This window comes from Triturus cristatus, chromosome 3_2 (assembly GCF_964204655.1).
Source record: "Triturus cristatus chromosome 3_2, aTriCri1.1, whole genome shotgun sequence".
NCBI lineage: Eukaryota > Metazoa > Chordata > Amphibia > Caudata > Salamandridae > Triturus > Triturus cristatus.
In genome coordinates this window covers 313,588,389-313,610,352 of record NC_140584.1, presented here as the reverse complement: position 1 = coordinate 313,610,352, position 21,964 = coordinate 313,588,389, and the positions used below count along the sequence as shown (strand labels likewise).

The following is a 21,964-nucleotide window of genomic DNA, read 5'->3' as shown; positions in this document are numbered from 1 at the left end:
ACCAGCAGTTTCCATGACAGTGCAGCATGGCTGGAACGCAAGATTGAGGTCCCATTCCATTTGCCAACCAACACCATGGGGGATATGTACAAGAAAATGTCGAAGCATTGCCTAACACCAAATTTTGCAACACTCTGACATTTTCAAAACGCTGGGATGCTCCGTATTTGCAAAAATAAGGTGCACCCCTGCATTTCCGCTAGTGCTAAAGAGCTGCCTAGTGTCAGCGTGAGCAAACTTGCATCATGCTGTAAGGGTGCCTCCAATGCAGGGGTGATTGTTTATGTAGAGCAATGGACACATTCCTTAACATAAACAATCTTTAAAGACGATTTGCTGTTTCTATGTGTGCTGCAGAATGAAGCACACATAGAAAGAGAAAAATACAAGGTGAAATTAATAATTTCTCCTTGTATCGCCATTCTAAGACCAGGTTATACTGGGCCTTTATTTTTTGGCGCATCCCCAGCATTGTAAATCTGGGGCAGTGTAAAAAAGCAATGGGTGTTGCGGTGGAACGCCCACAGCAACACCCATTGCCCACCCCTTTGCTGCAGCGGACTGCTACACTAAGGGGCATATTTACAAGGTGGGTTTAAGCCACGTTAAGTGGCTTAATGCCGCCTTGAAAATATATGGAGTAGATAGAAACGCCACAAGAGCGTCAGAAAAAGTGATCCGGTTGCATTAGGGGCATGGAAATATGACCCATATGTCTTTCACTGACCATTATTCCACCCCTTCATTGTGCTTCAATGACTGGGTCATCATGATTCATGATCATCATAGGTTATCGCTCTCCCCCTATATTACAAAAAGTTTTTTTTGTTGGCTTCACATCCTGGCTTTTCTAACATTGTCAACCAACCAAATGCTCAAAGTAATATTTTTGTTAGAAGCCACTGCAGTGTTAACCGAACTGTATTGATGATGTATTGCAGTTATATTTTTTTGATTGAAAAATTTAAGGGAAGGTGTACCTGGCATCTAAAATATTAAGTAAATATTTTATTCTAGCCACACAAACCACCAGTGACCCCGTCTCAAGTATTACTACTGCAGGAGGAGACTCAATTGGAGGGAGAGAAGCGGCTTCAGGGACGGGCACTGGCAAGTCACATAATTGCTTGCTTATTGACAATTACTATTATACTCAGTAGCTAGTGCTAGGGTGTCAACAACTCATGACCGTGAACTCTCCAGCTTTACCAGCTGCAACTGTGGTTGAGATATTATGGCCTCTTCCATCTGCAACTCACCAAAAGCTCACATAATGAGTGCTGGTGGCTTGAGGGAAACGTGAAAGAACAGAAGGTTTAAAGAAAGGAAAATGGTACATCAGTGAAAGGGTGGATGGGTGAAACAGTTAACCCTGGGCGGTGAACTCCACTATGCTCGTGGAGTTTGCAGAGTTTTCTGCACTCTGCAATACTTGGAGCTCGCAGAGATTTTTACCTCGCTCGTGTTCGTCAAAGTCAAGTTGGCGGCCACGGGTACGGAAAATCAACCTCCCGGCGTGATTTTTCCTCGTTTGCGATCGCCAACATCAAGTTGGCGAGCATGAGCATTAAAAATCAACCACCCGGTGGGATTTCTCAATGAGAGGGGGGAGTCAGGTTTCTCATTGCGAGTGGTCGCATATGCTCGCGACCACTCGCGTAGAGAAACAGCCCGTTCGCATTTAGAAAGCTGCCACTCGAGTAATAAATCTACTCCAGCGGCAGAAAAGGAAAGCAGGGCCCGCTTGGGCTGTGCCTGGTGCTGTTCGTGATGATTGCACAGTGCGGACAAACATTCGGCATTGTACAATCACTGCAAACAGTATTTTCCTATCGCTCTCCGCCGCTTGCGGAGCTCCGAGTAGTGCAGTGGAGTTTTTTTGCACTTTGCGGAGTTCCACGTAGTGCAACTCCGCAAACTCCGCCCAGGTTTAGAAATAGTGCATCTGTGGGTAAAGGGATGGATGGGCAAAAAGATGATTGGAAGAAAGGGTGGATATTGAATGTATGGATAATGGATTGGAAATTTTGGTGAAAGACTGGATGAGAGAAAGTAAAGCTTAATCATGTTGGCTAAGGGTCAATTAGAATGAAAGGATGATTGAATATTTGGATTTCTTGGATGAATGAGCAAGGCTGCAAATCTCATTGAAAGGGACATGCTACTCATCTACTTTCCTTACTTTGTTTATGTAGCGTTATCAAAGCTATGGTTGAAAGAGGCAGGTATTTTTTACATTTTTGTTCTAATCCCTTTGCTCACTGTATTTGTTAAATGAGGCAGATGTATCCCACTCAAAGCAAACACTGGGAGATTATGGACGGAGCGCTGAAACTTTTCAGACACTCACCCCCAGTCACAGATCTGGGTTGAATCCATCATCATTCTTTAGCTCACTTCGTCACCTAAGTTCAGACCCAGCTATATGCAAATCAGTCTTGATCCTGTGCCTCATGGAAACAGTCCAGCCTGAACTGCCAAGCCAGTTCTTCCCTGAACCGGAAACAAGCATCCTAGGACCGGTTTCTGGGTAACACCCTTCATCAGCCTGGCTAGCTTGAATCCTGTGGCAAAGTGAGCAAGGGACCCACATCTGGGCATACCCTGCCAACTTCGGGCGAACAAAACAAACACAAGGAGATGATGGTCGGAGCGCTGAAACTTTTCAGACACTCACCCCCAGTCACAGATCTGGGTTGAATCCATCATCATTCTTTAGCTCACTTCCCCACGTCTCTTCAGACCCAGCTATATGCAAATCAGTCTTAACCCTGTGCCTCATGGGAACAGACCAGCCTGAACTGCCAATCCAGGTCTTCCCTGAACCGGAAACAAGCATCCTGGGACCAGTTTCTGGGTAACACCCTTCATCAACCAGGCTAGCTTGAATCCAGTGGCAAAGTAAGCAAGGGACCAACGTCTGGGCATTCCCTGCTAACTTAGGGCGAACAAAGCAAACACAAGGAGATGATGGATGGAGCGCTGAAACTTTTCACTCACCCCCAGTCACAGATCTGGGTTGAATCCATCATCATTCATTAGCTCACTTTGCCACCTCGATTCTGACACAGCTATATGCAAATCAGTCTTCACCCTGTGCCTCATGGGAACAGTCCAGCCCAAACTGCCAAGCCAGGTCTTCCTCGAACTGGAAACAAGCATCCTAGGACTGGTTTCTGGCTAACACCCTGCATCAACCAGGGTAGATTTAATCCAGTGCATCCCACCTATCATTCATTACCCCCTCCCTGTCCATACCATTTTGCCATCTATGACCAAAGTGCAGTATGGTTCAATTTGGGACTGCAGTGTTGGTTGTGCAATGTGCGTCTGCTTCAGTTAATGCAGCATTTACCAAATTTTCAATGCACTGCAAAATGAACACAATTATGTTTCCCTCTGCCCACTCAGTCACCTCTTAGTACTTCATTCCTTTATTTTTCCCTAAGTTCTTCCGTCCCAGCCTACCAAAAATTTAAAAATCCATTCTTGGCATGTGCTACATTTGATTTTACAGCAATGAGAAGTGATTCCAAAATATATTTCATGGTTTCCCATAACAGAATTATTTTAATCCTGGTCAGATTTTTTTCCTTTTGACTTACATCAACTAGTACAGTGACTGACTAAGCCAAAGGTGACAAATCGATGATCAGTGTAGTGACCCCTCTATTCTATATCATATTTGTTTGTAAAAAAAATAAAGGGGAAACATATTATATTTTATCAAAATGCATGTTTGAAGTCTTTTGTTTTACTTTGACTTTTACTGGGCACTGCTGCCTTTAGTTTTTGCACAGCCTGTTTATGTGATTGTAAGAGTGGACTACCTAGTTATAAAGTTATACCTCTCTAACTATCTTGACCATTAGGAGGGATGCTGCCATGAACTATATTGTCTACAACAACCTAGAAAAACAATTACTTACAGTAGCAGTTAGTTAATTACTTACTTACTTAACTAGTCCACTTCACTCCAAAGTTGTCTTACCAGACAATAGATAAAACAATAACAGGGAAGGCATCACAACTTCACCAGCGAGGTCCCACTTCCACACAGGTGAGCTCCAACTGTAGGATTAATCAGAAATATTCCCCATTTCAGGCAAATAAATGGAAATAAAAACCCTGAGTTAGTGGGTAATCTAATATCAAAGCTTTGCAAAGAATTGAGACCAGACTACTACATGATGACGCAACATTCCCCGTTTTCTTCCCAACTCTATAAAGCACATTTCAAGATTTATGTTACCATCGTCCTGATGATGACCTTTAGTTATACAGGTTGAAACGCCGACTAATCCACAACGCCATTTGCGGCAATCAAAGGGTCTCTTTACAAACAATGAAATTGTACCTGTTTATTGTAAATACTTTCGTTTGACCCCTACTGTGTATAGTTTCCGCGCCGCCTCACGTTGTTTCATAATCACTTGTGTCACTGAGCCGTTTACTCACTGCACCACTTCCAGTGCACAATTGGTTATTATGGTTACTGCAATTTAGTTGTAAATTTGTGCTTTGTGATTGATACAATTTATGAACAGTCCCCTGTTTTATATACCAGTTGAGTCATTGTTCTATTGTTATATTCCTTATCTCCTCAACTTGTTTCATCACACCTAAGATTTTCTGCCTGCTGAGCAGAGGCAGTGTGTGCAGTCAGAGTGCAGTCTGCAGGCACTTGAAGGTCTTGAACAGTGCAGCTGATTGCTTTACTAGAGAGTGCTTTTCTGGGGGCTCTGCACATCATATTACAGAAGCCCTTATGATCCCTCGGCCCTTTATCTTCACCCAGCCTTAGTTTTCTCTGCCTCCCTCCATCGCCCTTCACAGTCTCCTGCTTGTCTTAAGGTTGTCCTTGAACAAGTTACTGACTCTGAGGTCAATGTAACTTCTTGTGGACTCCTATGGGAGCTAAGATCTCAAAGTCTTTCTTCCAGGGTGAATGAACTCTGGTCAGTAGAGCGTGCCGTGATTCTCCACACGACCTCACTGTTGACCCAGTGCCCGGCTACCAGGGACACACCCCTTACACCCGTGCCCACCAGTCGCTGAATGCCAACACATTTCACTTCTTGAAAATAGACAACATGAAATTAAACCACGGCCTGTTAATATGCCAGGGCCTGGTGTAAGTGCAATGCCTCCCTCTAGCTCTTGCTAGAAACATGCACAACATTGGCAATTGAATCAATGTCAATTTCATCTGCTGCCTCAGGCCCCCTTAATCATACAGTGCAAACACGTATCCGGAGTGACTGCAGGAACGGGAGACACATTTTACAATAGAATGTATTTAGAATGCATGCTTGCATGGGGCTTTAGGGGAAATCTTTAAGTGACTGACAGTTCTTGCACTGAATGTGAAAGTGCTTCGGGTCAGGCTTTACTTGCACATGTCAAGCCCACTCTTTTGACTTAATCCGTCAGCAAAGGACTGTGATAAATGATTGTGAACATGCCGACCATTCACTGAGAACAATCTGTACTTGCCTCACGTCACAGTGATTTGTGCAGGACACATTATACCGATGCACTGGCTGACCTATGCACGGGACCACAGACTGAAGGACATGATTAAGGTACATGTGTGTCCTTTGACTTGGCAGTTGGTATTTGCACAGGAGAAGCAGAAGTGGCATAGGACAGAAATGAGAAAAATACAAATGAAGGACAGAATGCAGAACAGATCAAGCATTCACCCCAGTCAAGAGATCGGGGCTGAGGACAGAGATGAGGCTCTTTGTTAGCACTGCAGGTCAGAATGTAGTTGTTTTGGTAGAGAAAGATGTGTGGTGTGTATGTGTGTGTGGCAATATATCAGGACTTTGCTAGAGATGTGTGTGAGTCCTTGATGATCAATCAAGGAGTCTGTGGGTCAGGTGTGAGGCGCTTCAGAAGAAGAGAATGCATCTAGAAAAATTGATGGACAGAATGCAGATCAATGTCATACAATAACCCCAGTACAGAGATCTGGGCCTAAATCCATCGTTTTTTTGCTCACCATGCCATTCCAGTTTGGACCCAGCCATTGGCATATCATTCTTAACCCTGCACCCAATGGGAACCGTCCAGCCCGAACTGCCAGGCCTGGTCCTCCCTGGGCTGGAAACAAGCATCCTAGGACCGGTTTCGGGGTTTCACCCCTCATAAGCCAGGATAGCTTGACTCCAGTGGCATGGAGAGCACGGGACCCTTGTCTGGGCATACCCGTCCCACTTGGGGTGACAAATGCAAAAATAACAATTGATGGACAAAATACAGAACAATGTCAGACATTCATCCCAGTACGGAGATCTGGGCCTAAATCCATTGTTTTTTTGCTCAACATACCATTCCAGTTTGGACCCAGTCATATGCAAATTAGTCTTGACCCTGCACCCAAACTGGGGTGGCATGGTGAGCATGGTGAGCCAAGAACGATGGATTTAACCCAGATCTCTTGACTGGGGGTGAATGTATGATTCATTCAGTATTCCGTCCATCATTTGTTTACGTAGCACTTTTTGCGCTAAGTGGGATGGGTCTGCCCAGACGTGGGTCCCTTCCTCACTGTGCCACTGGATTCAAGCTAGCCTGGCTAATGAGAGGTAATACCCCCAAACCGGTCCCAGGATGCTTGTTTCTGGTCCAGGGAAGACCTGGCTTGGCAGTTCGGTCTGGACTATTCCCATGAGGCTCAGGGTCAAGACTGAAGTGCATATGGCAGGGTCTAAACTGGAGTGGCATAAAACAAAAAGAACGATGGAATTAACCCATATCTCTTGACTGGGGGTGAATGTATGATTCATTCAGCATTCCATCCATCATTTGTTTGCATAGCACTTTAGGTACATCCAGGGTAAATCTTTGGCAATATGGCAATTGTCGCGGGGCTCAGATCCTCTAGGTATAGGCAGTGGAAAACTTGGGGAATGCCTAAAAGGCGACTACTTTTAAGCTGTAATGCTCTATGTATTTCCAATGTAAACATTGTGTGAATGTTGGAACGTGTTACTGTGAGATGCCCGAGGGATGCAGTACACATCCTTGTCAGTAAACTAGCTAGTGATACCTGAAGTAGAAGCTCCAGACGTCTCCAGTGTACAACTCTGTGACTGTGGTGGGTGGTGTGAAACTGAGATGCTCTGGGTATATCCAGTGTGAAACATTTTGAATACAGTAACTGATGTGAATCTGGGATGTTCTAAAAATGTTTACTGCCGATCATTGTGTGTATTGTGCAAGGTCGCTGACCTGACACTGGGATGCTCTGGTATCTAAAGTGCAAATCTTTATGTATTCCTTTTAAAAAGATTGAATTTGAGATGCTCTAAGAATCTATGGTGCTGATGATTGTGAATATGGTGTAAGGCGGTCGGTGTGAATCTGAGATGCTCTCGGTATATCCAGGGTAAAAACGTTTTGTATGGGGTAGCCGGTGTGAATTTGAGAAGCTCTGGAAATTTATGGTGCAGATTATTGTGAAAATGGTAGAAGGTGGTCTGTGTGAATCTGAGATGTTCTAGCTATATAGGCAATCTGTGGTAACATGCCAGCTGGTGTGAAACTGAGATGCTGTGCTATCTCCGGAGCAAACCTTTGTGAATACGGAAATAGCATCAGGTGTGAATGTAAGATGCTCTGGGAATATATAATAGAGATGATTGTGAACACTGTGTGAGGTCGCTGGTACCTATCTGAGATGCTCTGGGTATCGCTTGTAAATCGTTGTTACCATAGCAGCTGGAGCGAGTCTGAGATGCTCTAGGTATCTGTGGTGTAAGCCTTTGTCTATATGGAAAGAATAGCTGGTGTGAATGTGAGCTGCCCTTGGAATCTATGGTGCTGATGATAGTGAATATGGAACAAAGTGGCTGGTGTGAATGTGGGATGTTCGTGATGTCTATTGCATATCTTTGTTAATAAGTCAGCTGTGTGAATCTAAGAAGCTCTGGGTGTCTGTGGTGCAAATATTTACTAATTATTTGTAAATACTGCTAATGTGAGATGCTCTAAAATCTATGGTGCAGATTATAGTGCATATGGAACATGATGGCCGATGTGGATCTGAGAAGCTCTAGGAGGTATCTGTAGCAAAAGTGTGTTCATGAGGCAGCTGGTGGAAATCTGAGATGCTGTGTGTAAAGATTGGTGCAAAACGTTGTAAATATGTAAACAGCAGCTGGTGTGAATATGAAATGCTCTGGGAATCAGTCTATGGTGCTGATGATTGTGAATATGGTACAAGGTGGCTGGTGTGAATCTCAAATCCGCCAGGTCTACGCAGCAGCAATCTATTTGATGGTGTCACAAGAAATCAAGTGTGAATGTGAGCTTCTCTGTAGGAAACGCATATCTTTCTGTTGCCGCCGATGTGAATCTGAGACCCTTTAGGTATTTCCGATGGGGAGGACATATGTGAAAATCAAGCCCTGAAACTCCAAGATTAACGGCCAATCACAGCTCTGCATTTGTTCCATAACACTCACACTTTGACTACCGTGTTTATAGCAATATAACTAACATCATGAGGCTTCATAGAAGTTCCCCAGTGTTCCTTGAAGGTACAAACGGTGCCCATTGTACCATAATATCACAGTTACAGCCTTGCCAGCTTTTTCTTTGTGCTGCTGAGTTTATCTGATGTGTTGTATCATCTAGTAGAACACCGAACAAAACATATGGTAGTAGATGCATTTGGTAATTGTCTTTGTTTATAGTTGTATGACTTGTATGGTAATACCGGTGGTTCTACCCATCACCCTAAATGAAAGATGCCTTGTTTAAGTCATGGGCCGTTTAAAATCGCTACCAAACAGTTTATATAGAAGATGAGATTTGCTCCAGATAAAGCAGTATGAACCTCTTTGCTATTCAGTTATTGGTGTCAAATGGGAACCCAGTGTATTCTGGTACTTGCAGTCTTTCACATCATAATGGTTTTAGAACTCAGACGTCGGTTGTCAGTGACATTTCAATGCATTCTGATGTTTGTGGTCTTTCACAGCAAACTTTTAAATATGTTTTTCTCTGTGTAAAAGTAATGTTCACATTATGAATAGGCCTGGGTGGTAAATTCCGCTACGCACACAAAATTTGCGGAATTTGAGTAATTTTGCATTCCGCGGAGAATGCGGAATTGCCCAAAATTCCGCGATCCGCGGCTTCGCTGAATTTTTTGCTTGTTCGCACTTTCAAAATGCGTGTTCGCGAGATATTTCCCCGAGCACGCAGACAGCGTTCGCGAACAGGAAAAAAGCATTGCGAACAAGCAATTCCGTGTGTTCGCGGAATTTTTGCATGCTCGCTGAGATTTTTTACAGTTTCGCGGAGCTTTGCATAGTGCGACTATGCAAATTAATCCCACCCCTAATTATGAACCGGCTATTTGCTAAAATGCGTTTCACCTTTATTTGCCAGCTTCCCAGGAGCTCAGATCTTCAGAAGATATTTTGCTTTGAAAGCTCCACACAATAAAAGATAAATGCTTCCATTCAGGGGCAGGGTTGCATTGGGTCACAGGACAACATCAGGACCCAATAGATGGAAAATGGTTTAAACTAATCTGAGAATACATTGAAGCTCAACCAGCATAGCCTCAACCATTATAATACTCAGGTATTGGTCCTCCACATCAGCCCAGAGTACTGTACTGTCAGTCTTTCGACTATATCTGTTGAATTGTCAGCTTTCAAGGAGATGGCGGTGCATTGTGGTAGTTGTAGTCTCTCCTTCACATGAACTTTATTATTGAGGCTTTGTCCCCTGTGAGGCAGCACTGACTTTAAAATGAGAAAGAAATACAAGTTCAAGAATACACTGGGGTGTCACTGGCTTCCAACAACTACATATTTTAAATGCTGAAGCTGCCTTGTGTGAGCAGTATCCCAGGGCATCTTCAGAAATAGTTGACATATGAGATAGCTTCATGAATTTCAGCACTTATAGCCAACATCAGTTTGCTGCCTCGATTACAATCTGATACATGAATCTGGCCATCTTATCTTTGGTAAGAGGTAGTTTTTTGAGTCTTGATATTCTTTTTCTTTGCACTTAGGGTGTTTACTCTAGTTTGGGGATCTACGTTTAGGGTACCCTTTAGGCTCTGTCTCTCCTACTTTTCTTCGACACGAAGGTCACTAAGTGTATTCTAGTAGCTCGCTTTTACTTCATGACCTTTTGTTGACTTTCCTGAAATCACAATTACCATGGTTGCTTCCTCCTCTGTCGTGACTTTTGCTCTTTGCTTCTCTTTTGGACTTTGAATTTCCAAAGTCACTATTTTTCTTCTTTTTCTCAAACGTATTTATCTTTTTTTTACCCAAAAACTGATTATCTTATTGAGTAGTGATTCTAAATATTTCCTGCATTGTATGATTTCACAGCCCTGAAGAAACCCTTGTGAGGCGTGAAACGCGTTGGCTATTTTCCACATGTGTACAGAGGACTATTTGGAAAATAAAGATTTACAACTAAACTCACAATGCCTGCAGAATGAACTTTACTTTTGTGCACTGTAACTTGTTGATTTTGTGTGTTGCCTCTCATCAACCTTTTTACTCCCTGAGTGGGAACAGCTCACAAGTGTAATCACAGCGCAGGTGGATTCCTGGTGTGCTCCTCTTCAGCTCTTTCAGCTGAGATTACCTCCTTTGAAAAAGTCGCAAATATACCATTACTCTAGTCCTGAGGTTTTCTGCACTAGTCTGATGCCTTTTGAGAGTTGCACTAGTGTTTTGTATCAAAGGGACCATGTGGGTGGGGACACCGGACACTCACTTTTTCACCTATGATTTCTCCACATTTCTTATACTTTCATTTTCATCTTTTAATTTATTTTTTAGTTTTTAGCAGTGAAATGTATAGGTCGGATGAGAGAATGGACATAATAAAAGAAATCTTGAAAAAAAAAATAATAAGAATAATTTGCGAGTGAAAAGCTCAGGACTAGAACTATGGTGTCTTGACAACTTGAACAAGGGTGACAACCATACAGGGCTCTGGGCGCACCCTCACATTGGTCTCACGGCGCTACAGAAACATCTGCGCTTTACCCCTGATATCAGTTCCACATTTACATTCAGGGGCCTCGCCTGAAGCGACCTTTCACTGCGTCACTTCTGAGGAGAGACTTTGTTAACAACGGGTGGTCTTTTTATAGCCATTCCAGGAAGATATCAGTGAAGATAACAGGAAAAGGCGCCGCCCCAACCAGTATCCGTCCTCCGCATTTCGGTGGGGCCTCGAGTTGACTTGGAACTTCCCTATTGCACTGCAGCGTGCCCCACATAGCGGGAAAAGAATGAGGCGCTGTAGCCAGTTGACAGTGACAACATGTGCGCATGCTCAGTACCACCACGAGAGTGAGAAGGCTACTCTGAGAAACAAAGAGCCTTCTTGTGCGGAGCTGGGTGGTTCTGCTGAACTCTCTGCTGTTGTAAGTGTCCTTCAGTTCCAATGTGCTCTTTCTGATGTTTCCATCTCATATCTTACTTTACAGCTGCTCCTCCAGACCCCATCGTGCAGTGCCCGTCAGGCTTAATGAGACTGAACGTGAGCAAGTGCCAGCTTGAGATCAGCAAGTACGATTCGGCCAATCTGCACCTTGTGGACCCGAGCTGCAAAGGAGCGCGAGAGGTTAACGGCACCGCTCTGGTGGTTGTCTCCACCGCCACCTCGTCAACAGCCTGTGGCAATATCCTGTCATTTTCGGTGAGAACATGCACACTGGCTTCCGCGTATAGTTAAATAATATGCGACTGAGAAAGGCGCAGGCAGAAATTAACAACTTGGGGGCAGATTTACAAGCCTCTTGCACCACTTTTGCGACACTTTTCCCATGTTAAAAGTGGCGCAAGGGGCTTGAAATCTGCCCCTTGGGGTGTGGGTTTCCCCATCCACCAGTGCCCTAGCAAGGCCGCTATGGGCCATAATGCAAGCAGGGAGAAGGATCTAGTCCGTTCTCTGACCCCGCCGTCTCCCACGGATGGGAGACCAAGTGCAACCGACATTGGGCTGCAGTCGGCCGTTAGGCCCCGGGCCCTCGCACTGCACCTGCTGTTCTATTGATAGTGCTAGGCATACTCCTGCCACCATCCGGACACGCCTTTCATGCCCTACCAGAGGCCCTGGCTGAGAAACGTAATCTTTTGGGTTTGTGGAAAATTATTTCGATTTAGTGTTGTCAATGGCTTGGTATATGAGATACCGGCTAATTTGCATCATACGGATACCCCCCTGGCCACCATGTGCCCCCATCTCAAGCGTTTGGGCGTGTTAGTCTTTGTCTAGAAGCCCAGTTTATGTAACTTGAACCGCCCTGTCCGCAGCCCATGCTTAGAAGGAGCCCGCGCATCCACGAATTCCAGCCCCCACTTTTCAGTCTTACTCCCAAGCCCATTCAGGCTCAAGTTGTTCCGCCTCACCTGAGCAGAACTTGTTCCACCCCCTCCACACATCAGGGTTAGTGCTTCACAAGGCGCCCTGGCGTGCCCACCCTACAGCCCACACGACCCTCCCTTTTCCTTCTCCCTGCCTCCCGCGCGGTCCCTTTTCCTTCTCCCTGCCTCCCGCGCGGTCCCCTTTCCTTCTCCCTGCCTCCCGCGCGGTCCCCTTTCCTTCTCCCTGCCTCCCGCGCGGTCTCCAATCTTCTCGTGACAGATCCAGAAAGAGAGCAAAGTCACCACCTGTCGGAGATTTACCGCTCACTGTTATTGCCTCTTTTCCCCTTTGCAGGCAGACGGCTCCAGCGTGATTTACTCTAATAAACTGACGATCCCGGGGAAGGTGTTTTCGAGCGGACTTATTGCAAGACAGACCTACGTTTATAACTTTTCCTGCTCATATCCTCTCAAGAATATCCCAGTCTCCCTACTAACAGCAATACATCCTATAGTGGGGTGAGTGGCTCTTCAGACAGGCACACAGGCAGCGTGATAAGGTGTGTGCTCTGTCACACATATTAGTCTCAACCATGGCCCCTGGCCGGTGCTAGACACGGTCTCGGAAAATCATGGTTTCCCAGATTTCCTTGCTCTGTTGCTCTTGTTGACATCAGAAGCGCCCTTTTACTGAGTGCTTCACTGAGAGAACTCATCTCAGTGACAGCCTCTGGCTTACAGGTACAGACGTGGTGCTGATGATAACATGTCTTCAGTGAGTGTCTTGTCCTCAGTCACACCCGTGATCTCAGTAATGGCCCCGAACTCAATGGTTGTTTTGGCCTAAGTTTCAGCTCTAGTCAGTGACACCTGTTGCTCATGATAGCTGCTGACCTCCGTGGCATTGTTGGTCTCAGTGACAGCCCGTGCCTCAGTGACAGCCATGGTCTCACCTGTCCTCAGACATGGCTTCAGTGATCACTAGTAGTTTCAATGACAGTAACGCCCCCTGTCCAGTGATAGCTTCTGTGTCAGCCCCTGCTCCCGCTGATTGCCATGATGGTACTCACAGGCAGCAGAGGTTGTAAATCATATCCACCGGCGGCGTCAGGGCTGTAGGTAATGGTATCCTCAGGTGTCTTTCATTCCCTCAGAACAGGACATCTCTCTTTCACACAGATGCCCCCTCGGGTCCGCGCTCTGCCACGGAGTGTAACAGGCCTGCTTTCCTTTTCCTTTTCAGTATCGTTCCAATCAACCTGCCCGGCGGGGTCGGCTCTGTGCCTGTGCTCATGTCTGCGTTCACAGACGCCAGCTTCGCCACTGCTTACACCCAGTCTACAACGTTGGAAGTCCAGAGTCCCATCTACATCAGCGTGGTTGCAACCGAGCTCGACGGTGACGTCTTCTCACTGAGGGTGAATCGCTTGTTCGCCACTGGGACCAGCAGTGCCACCGATTTACCGCAATTCGACCTTATCACTTCCGGGTGAGTACCAAGCGCGCCCATAGAGTTGGGAAATGAAGACCTGAATGGGAACTGATGTAGAGGGATATAGGGGGAGTACCAGAAAGCAGCGCAGCATCTCAGTAGCGCGCACACTTCAGACACTGAGGGCTATTTTTGCCATTCAGAGATTTTAGCTGGAACCACAGTCAGTTTGAGAGACATTGTGTTTAATTGTGACAGTCCAGGGTGACATTTACAGCCAAAGTGGGAGGCTCTTTGAAGTTAGGTAGACTTCCGATGTCTGATGAGTTGTCTGAGGACTTGGTTTCTAACATTGCAAATATAGTTTATTTTATTTAAAAATATTAGCGATAAAAAAAGATATGAATATTATTAATAATAATAATAGTAGTTAACCTGCACAAGGGAATCCAATGCCTTCCCCTCCAACCTAAAATGACCACTGCTGCTGCATTGATTGCAGTAACTAACTCATTTCAGTCACTGGTAAAACTAAGGCGAGAAACATAGTCCCTGGGATCGTGCAGTGGGCAACGTTATTGTGTGGCTGAGATCACAGTGGCCCTCTTTAAGTGTAAGCGGGGGCCCTGATTTGGCTCCTGGTTTAATATGAGGGCTGTCAGGGTATTTTACAAGTTGAAATCCTTGAGTTTGCTAAAAACTCAGAACCTTGGGTCACAGTCCTGGACTCAGGTGAGAGTGATTGTGCAGATGACGGGTATAAGACATCAATCTGATCCTCAGCAAAATTCCGGGTGCTATACAGATGCACAGTGAGGCAGGGGTTGGGGGGGGGGCAGTGTGGCTCTGGGGCACTTCTTCAGGTATCGAGAAGATACATTGCTGGCCTGTGCTCAGACCCACATCAGATGGAGGCTAGCTTGGACAAGGCCTGGGGAGTCTCCCCATGGCAGGCGTCGGTGCCTGCTGAGCTTGCTCACCAGGCACGTCACCACTCAGCTCAGCCTCACCTGCTGGGTTTGTTCTTTTGGGGTAGAGAGCGTGTCTCAGCTTCCTCTCACCCCTTCCAGTCTAGGGCTTCCACACAGGCGTGACAGCTGCATCAGGGAAGCAGGGCTTGGTAGGGCTCTTTGGGGTTTGACTCTAAAGCCAGGGAGGTGGCAGCCTGCTGCTAGAGAGTCATTATGTTTCCGTTTTTAATGATTTTTACAGATAAATATAGACAAAAAACAATGTGTTTCCTGTCTGCATTTATTTAAAAAAAAATTAAAAACACAGAAATTTGGGCTTCTTTTGAGTGACTTTTCATACTGTCTTTCACCAATTCCAGGCTGACAGCGGAGCAGATAGATTGCCAGGGGAGTTAACAAACACACGGTGAGATTTCCTTAAAAAAACAACATATCTCATCTTCCATTTATTGAGTAATACTAATATTTACCTGTTGGTATATTTTTATATTTGGGTGCTTATTTTGTTAAAACACGACAGGCGTCAAAGTATGAGTGCAAATTTATTAGTTAAATAAATGTATAAATATACCAATTTACAACTTAATTTATTCACAGAACAGAAAACAAATCTGGATAAATTCTAATAAAATGGCTAAAAAATAAATATGGATAAATACAGACGGAAATGTTAAAAAGAATAAATACCATAAAACTGGGAGCCCTTGTCATGATGCTCCAGAAAAGGATCCACACAGATCTGTGTCAACGCAGCTCTTCAAGGAGCTGGAGTGTCGCTTTGGCTAATACAGTATTCAGAGTCCTTGGCAGATAAAAACAAGCATTTGCAATGCAGTCGGTCCCGCCTTTAGGACCTTATAACTGTTTACCGATGCAGCACATTAGCGCACATTACTGGAATGTTAACACTCACCACTACCATCATTCCAGATGGATTCTTCTCATCACTCCTAAGAAACATAGAATCCTAACGAAACCAGGTGTGAGAACAATTCAGAGCTCCTTTAGGCACACATGAAAGTAGATCCACATAGCCCCAACATCAGACTACAAGTGTCCTCTGCAATACAGGTTGTTTTGTGTTCAGAAAGTTACAGCCAGTAACTGTATGCACACAAACAACTTAATAGAATATTTAGCTTCCCTCTCCTGTAGACTCCACAGTGGTGGCAGGGCCCCTACCGTAGGGGTTCTGCAAATCACCCAGCACTCCCCTGGCTGCCGAGAATCCACTCATTCAAAGGAGCGCGAGGTGGTGGCACGCGTCACTGCTGCATTTTAGCAGCACTGCGCGGGGCTGGCCAAAAATGATGCCCTGGCCGTCATTCGTAGCGTTTCGCACGCTACAAGATTGACGGCCCTGGGAACCACATACATGCATAGCTGCCAAGGTTTCAAATGGCTTATGTGTGACATTTTCAAAATATCAGTGTGATTATGAGTGACATTCAACAGCTATGAGTGACATTTTCTCACAAGCAAAATTAAGCAATGAAGATGAGGGAAATATATAAATATGAGAAATATACCAATTTGAGCAATGTGAAACTCTAATAAGAGCTTAAAACTGTTGTAAAGCACCAGAAATGGAAGGGCACTAACCTGGTGAAAAGTAGTAACTCACAGCTAATCCTCACCAACTACAGTTTTGTGAATATTAGGTTCATGTTCTTTCTCTCCTTCTTCCCTTTTATCCTCTTTCTTGCTTTGTCCCTTTTTCCCACTGTCTCGTTTCCCATTTCCCTCCCTTGTACTCTTTTTCTTCCTCCTTCCTCACCCCCTCACACCTACCCCCTCTCTCCAATCTGGACCTAAAAGCGCTATGAAGCATGCAGCACAGTACGCTTTCTAATGCTTTTTTCAAATCAGTCAGTTATCCAACCCTCCTCCCCCGTTAGCCATCACCCTCTTGGTTGATACATTTAAAAGCTGTCCCAGAGGGTAGAGCTTTTGGCTTTGCGAATACTTGTTATATCTACTCTGCCTCTGCATAATCTGAGCTGCACACACCCCTACCCAACAACTGCTCAGTCACTGCCGCGTGAAGCTGCGTTCGCATAAACTCAATCTTCCCTGGACAAAATTAAATTATGTGCAACATCACCGCGCCTATTCTCTCGGGGAGAAACACATGAAGGCCAGCTACATTAATAGACAAAAAGAGATGAAACCAGTTAGACATTCGATTAAAAGCTGCATTCTAATCATATTCAGCATAGAATGTTGTGGAATATAAAAGACTATTTTATGAAATAGGAAATTATCCTGACATACTTCCTTCCTAATGACCAAGTGTCAGCTCCACATATGCAAAGCTGTACTATCAAGTGTTATATGTGCTGACTTGGCCCTGGGTCCGGCGTGCTCTGATGAAATAAAGAGCCTTGCAGGGTGTTTAAAAAGTCCACGCTGTGATGAGCTTTCCTGTGTGCTGCAAGCTCCTCTTGCTGGACAATCAGTGATAAAACTTCTTCCCTGCATCTCCCTGCTCCCCTCTTGACAGTGTGTGCGAGCGGGAAAGAAAGGTCTGTGTGAACAGCTAGGGGGCAAGGACACACTCTCCACAACGTGTGTGAGAAGTTGGCCTGATGTATGATGTCACTAGTTCTAGTGTACACCTTATATCAGTCCAAACAACCCTTATGGTGATTGGTTGGAAAGTCAACCTTATAGACCAGCTATCCTAGTGGTAGCATGGACAAGAGCAGTCTTAGGCTAAACTCTGAATGGCATGTGAAGCCAGCTGTGATACCATATATAATCCCTTGAATACCAAATGAAAGGACACCACAACAGATATATATATAAAATAAAGTGTATTTATTCTAGACAACCCTCAGCACTCTTTATGAGATTCGAGGTAAGTACAACACAGTCTTATTCAAGCATACATTAAGTCACACAGGTAAGTAATACAGTTAGGCCCTAGGGGCCACGCAAACCATATACTAAAGAAGTGGTATAAGGACCACTGTCACGGAAATAGAATAGGCCTAGGCCTAGGGAATCACTGGGGCTACACTACACTACCAACAGTTAGGAAGTGGGAGGCCCACGGGATTCAGGTGCAGAGTGGAAACACTCACGCGTAATGCGTATAATCGATAGAAATAGTACAGTTCTGAAATAAGCAGTTTTAGGACACTTCTGGTATAGCTAGAAAGTCGAGACTCGGAAACTAGACCCTAGGATAGTCACTACCCTCGTGAGCACCGAAGTACCCAAGTTACCTAGCCCACAGGCTGCGGGTGCATAGGTGTGAACTTCCGTCGGGTTTCGTCATGGACTTCTATGGATGCCTGAAGGAAAGTTGCTGACAGGCAGTCAGTGCAGAGTGTCCGATGGATCCCAAGGCCGGGATCAAGAAGGAAGGGTACCTGCAAGCAGAAGGGACAGAGTTAAGGTCACTAGCCAGTGACCACGTGGAGCCAGGAAGGAACCAGGCGATGTCGTGAAGATTGCAGGTGAAGGGTGAAGCTTGTCGCAGCAGCCACGGGTACCAGGAGACGTCGAGGATGACCAGGACCAGGAGGTGAGCTGTCCCACAAAGGCTCTTGCTGTCGGCGGTGTCGAAGTCGAACTAGGACTTACCAAGCCTTGGCAAGCGGAACCCACGAAGAATGGAGGACTTGCTTCTGGTGCAGACCAGGAAGGTCTGGGGTGCTTCTCTTTTGCAAAGAAGCGGGAGCCAGTCTGGAGGAGCCAAACCAGCAGTGAAGATTTGAAGGTGTGTAATCACAAAGGCCGCTAGCCAACGGGCAAGCAACCGGACAGACGCGGCAAACAGGAAAATGCAGAAGGGCCCCACGCAGGACTCGTGGAGTGTGGGGGGCTGATCTTCGGTGCAGATGGTGCTTGGGGTTGGGGCTTCTCAATCCCCGGTGCACAACTTCAAAGGTACCTCAGAAGCTGCGCTGAAAGATACTCGCCACTTTTCCCAGGTAGCCGGTCCCACGTCTCTCGTCGCCTCCACGGATCTCAGCTCGGCTGTGGATGTGGATCAGGGTCGGAGAAGTCTGGAAGTCAAGGCTCTGGTCGGGCTCTGCAGTCGGTCCCTCGTAGAACTTCAGCAAAGCAAAGGGTAGTCTCTTGATGGTGCCTGTTTGCACAGGGTAGCCACTCCTTGGCCACAAGGGAGATTCTTCAGTCTTCTTCTTTCGTCGAATGTCGATGGTCCAGAGTTTCTGTTCAAGTTGCAGGTTCAGGATAATCTAATCTCCTGGGGCCCAGCTACCACTCTTATACTAATCTGGGGGGCTGGGTTGCCTGCTAGGTCACGCCTTATGGGTGGGACCTGGGAGGGGGGTGGGTACACCCCCTTCCCTTTGTCCAGTTTCGCGCCAGGATTGGGGCTGGTGTGCCCCAGCACCGGTTTGAACTGGACCATGCATGGGACACCTTGTGTGCCCCAGGCAGTGTCTCGTTTCATTCATCCCTCCCTGCCCCAAGACACTAAGGCCTGTCTGGGGTGGTGCTCGCACCTCCCAAGGCAGGAAACCTATTGTCCAAGCCTCCCTTGCCGGGATCACTCCCAGCAGCAGGAGGTCAGACTTGTGTCGTGGCAGCAGCATCCATTTTGTGATGCTGGGGCTCTGGTTAACTTTAACCGGGTAAGTAGGTTTCAACATGTCTTCTCCCTCTAGAATGGAGGGATAATATCCTCATCCACAGAAATGGGATGGGGGTATTATTCCAAAGTGTTAGACACCTTACACAACATGTTTTGATAAAGCCAAACCATAGTTACCATAACAGTTTAAGATTATAAGGCACTTTAAGAGTATATGGTAGGCTATATCATAGAACAGCTATAAGGACATGGTTCTGAACGCTGCAGACAGGCTCAGCTCATGCTAGAGCACCATCTCACATGTTACCAAGCACTCTGCCTCCAGGATTGTTAAGGCCTGCCATAGGAGTGGCTGATAGGTACACATGTGTCTATATATAAGGTAGGTATAGGAATACTACACCTAAGCAAGGGGTGATTACACGACCTTGCCCCAGCTGAGTGATCAGCCAGTTGTGTCATAATGGAAGGCCAGGCCAGGGGTGGCATAATACATGCTGCAGCCCCTGGTAGGCCTAGGGTACACCTATGCCCTGGGTACCTAAGGTAAACTGTACAGGGGCCAATAAGGTGATCCTATCCAAATGGGTTATGCACCTAAAGTACATAGTATTAATTTAGAGAGAGAACAGCAGGGCTGTGGGTCTGATTAGCAGGCCCACAGCCACATCTAAGTCGAAAACCAGTAAAGCAAAAGCAAAAAGTGGGGGTGAACATAGAAAGCAGACCCTACTCTCCTACAACGTGTCTGACCCCCCCCCCACTGAAATGTAAAAAAAAATGCTTGTTTTCTCATGCAATTCATGACTCTTGTATGGTGCATACTTTGAACTGAGACACCTCCAGGTGTCTGAGTGAGTTCAGGTTGTAGGTGGGTGTTTATGATGGCACACAATTGAGAGCACTGACGTTGAGGCAGAAGGCAGTATGAGATTCTCACACTATCAGTGGGCCATATAGGTGTGCAGACTACATGAACATCCATCCTTGGCCTCTGCAGAGCCCAAATAAGGATAGCCACATGTCTGCCACTGTTAATTATGGGGTAGTGTTAGATACACAAATGAAGCATTTCAGAAACATGTGGGGATTAAAAGTACTTAAGTGTCTAACAAAGCGAGACACTGCTGAAGAAAGTATTGTGCAGGGGAGAACGGGAGTGTGTGCGACACTCCAAAAGCCATTAACTCTTCCACGGACCGCAGAAATGCTTAATTCACAATCACATATTTTCAGAACTGAAACATTTTCAATTTTAATTATTCACAACAAAATCATTCTTGTTATTCAATTATCAGATACAACTAACAAGCACTGGCAAAGCTATGTGAATGCCATAACAGAAAATACCTAGAGAGGCACCAAACTACCGGTCAGGTGACACGCTGCATGAAGCACAGGCTCTTAGTTTATGTTTTAAAGCCACACCCTTAATTGCATAGGCCACACTTCTTGGAAAGGATTCCTAGTTATGCTTTTTTGGTCACACCACATTTAGAGAATTCTCCTTTCTCACTTTTTCTATTATACTTAAAGACTGCCTGTACCCAGCTGTGATTCAATCAAGTACTAAAAATGCACCTGTTATGCTAAGCTGTTGGACTACATGAACAATGACTCTTCTGGTCTGCTAACATGAACCATTGCGAAGTCTTCTGTAATCCTCCCTACCAGAATAAAGCACAATGAAATTGTCTCACAACAGCATTAGTGTTGTGTTATAATAATAAATAAAATAGGTGCTGTGGAGAGCGCAAAGGTTTGAGTGAAGTGTTAGGAGGTTGTATGGAACAAAGAAATGGAGGGTTGGGACGATCAGGTAAGAGATCTAAAAGGTTATGGTTTGGTCGTGCAGGTGCAGGAAAGCAGAAATGTGGATTAATCAGACATGACGTGTTTGGAGAAGGTAGATAAGGAGCTGGCAGTCGTTAGGATAGTTAAAGTAGCCCTGATTGTAGTTTGGGGAGGGATTGATGAAGCAGGAAGAGATTGAGAAACTATAGGGAAGGGGGTTGAAGAGGCAGTGGCGCAAGCAGTAGGGAGAAGAAGTCATAGGCATGTTAGTGGCTGGCTGAAGCAGGGGATATAGCACGGGGCGAAAACGAAGGATGAAGCAACTAGGGCGAGATGAGGCACGAGGAGGAATGGACCAGACATAACATTGGATAAAATATGTACCGAACAGGCAAAAAGAGTGGGTTGGAGCAGGCAGATAATGTAGCAGAACAAGCATGTGGCAAGCGTTGGAAGTGTCAATTGAAACGGAACAAGCAAGCTGAAGCTGACACTAACTACGAAGCCTGTGATTGTGCTGCCTCTGCCCCTAGGTCTAGCTCCACCCTCTCCCTGGCTCCGTCCCCTACTCACCCTGCAGCAGCTCGATCTGTCGGAGTAACGATTCCTTCTCCCCCATCTTCTAGGACTTACCCCCAACTCAAACCACCGGGTCATAAGAGGGCGCCACGGCAGAGCAGTGCCATAGAGAACGGATTGCACCGAGCGTCAATAGACAGGACCGGTCATGGAAATAGATAAGGGACACCAGGACAGAGTTTGCTGTTGTTGTCATAGCCATAAAGGTAGGACAACAAAATGGCTGACGTTTCACGGGCACAGTAGAAAGAGA

At 45.7% G+C, this 21,964-nt stretch overlaps 1 protein-coding gene across 1 annotated transcript in view; it reads left to right on the top strand.

The window, feature by feature from the left end:
• Positions 1-21,964, top strand: part of LOC146857256 (uromodulin-like) — a 99,473-nt gene that overhangs the window by 19,063 nt on the left and 58,446 nt on the right. The window contains exons 2-4 of the mRNA XM_085647762.1: positions 11,486-11,697; positions 12,721-12,884; positions 13,609-13,854. Of these exons, the coding sequence (XP_085503888.1) occupies positions 11,527-11,697; positions 12,721-12,884; positions 13,609-13,854 (581 nt within the window). The 5' untranslated portion in view covers positions 11,486-11,526. The remainder of the gene's footprint in view (positions 1-11,485; positions 11,698-12,720; positions 12,885-13,608; positions 13,855-21,964) is intronic.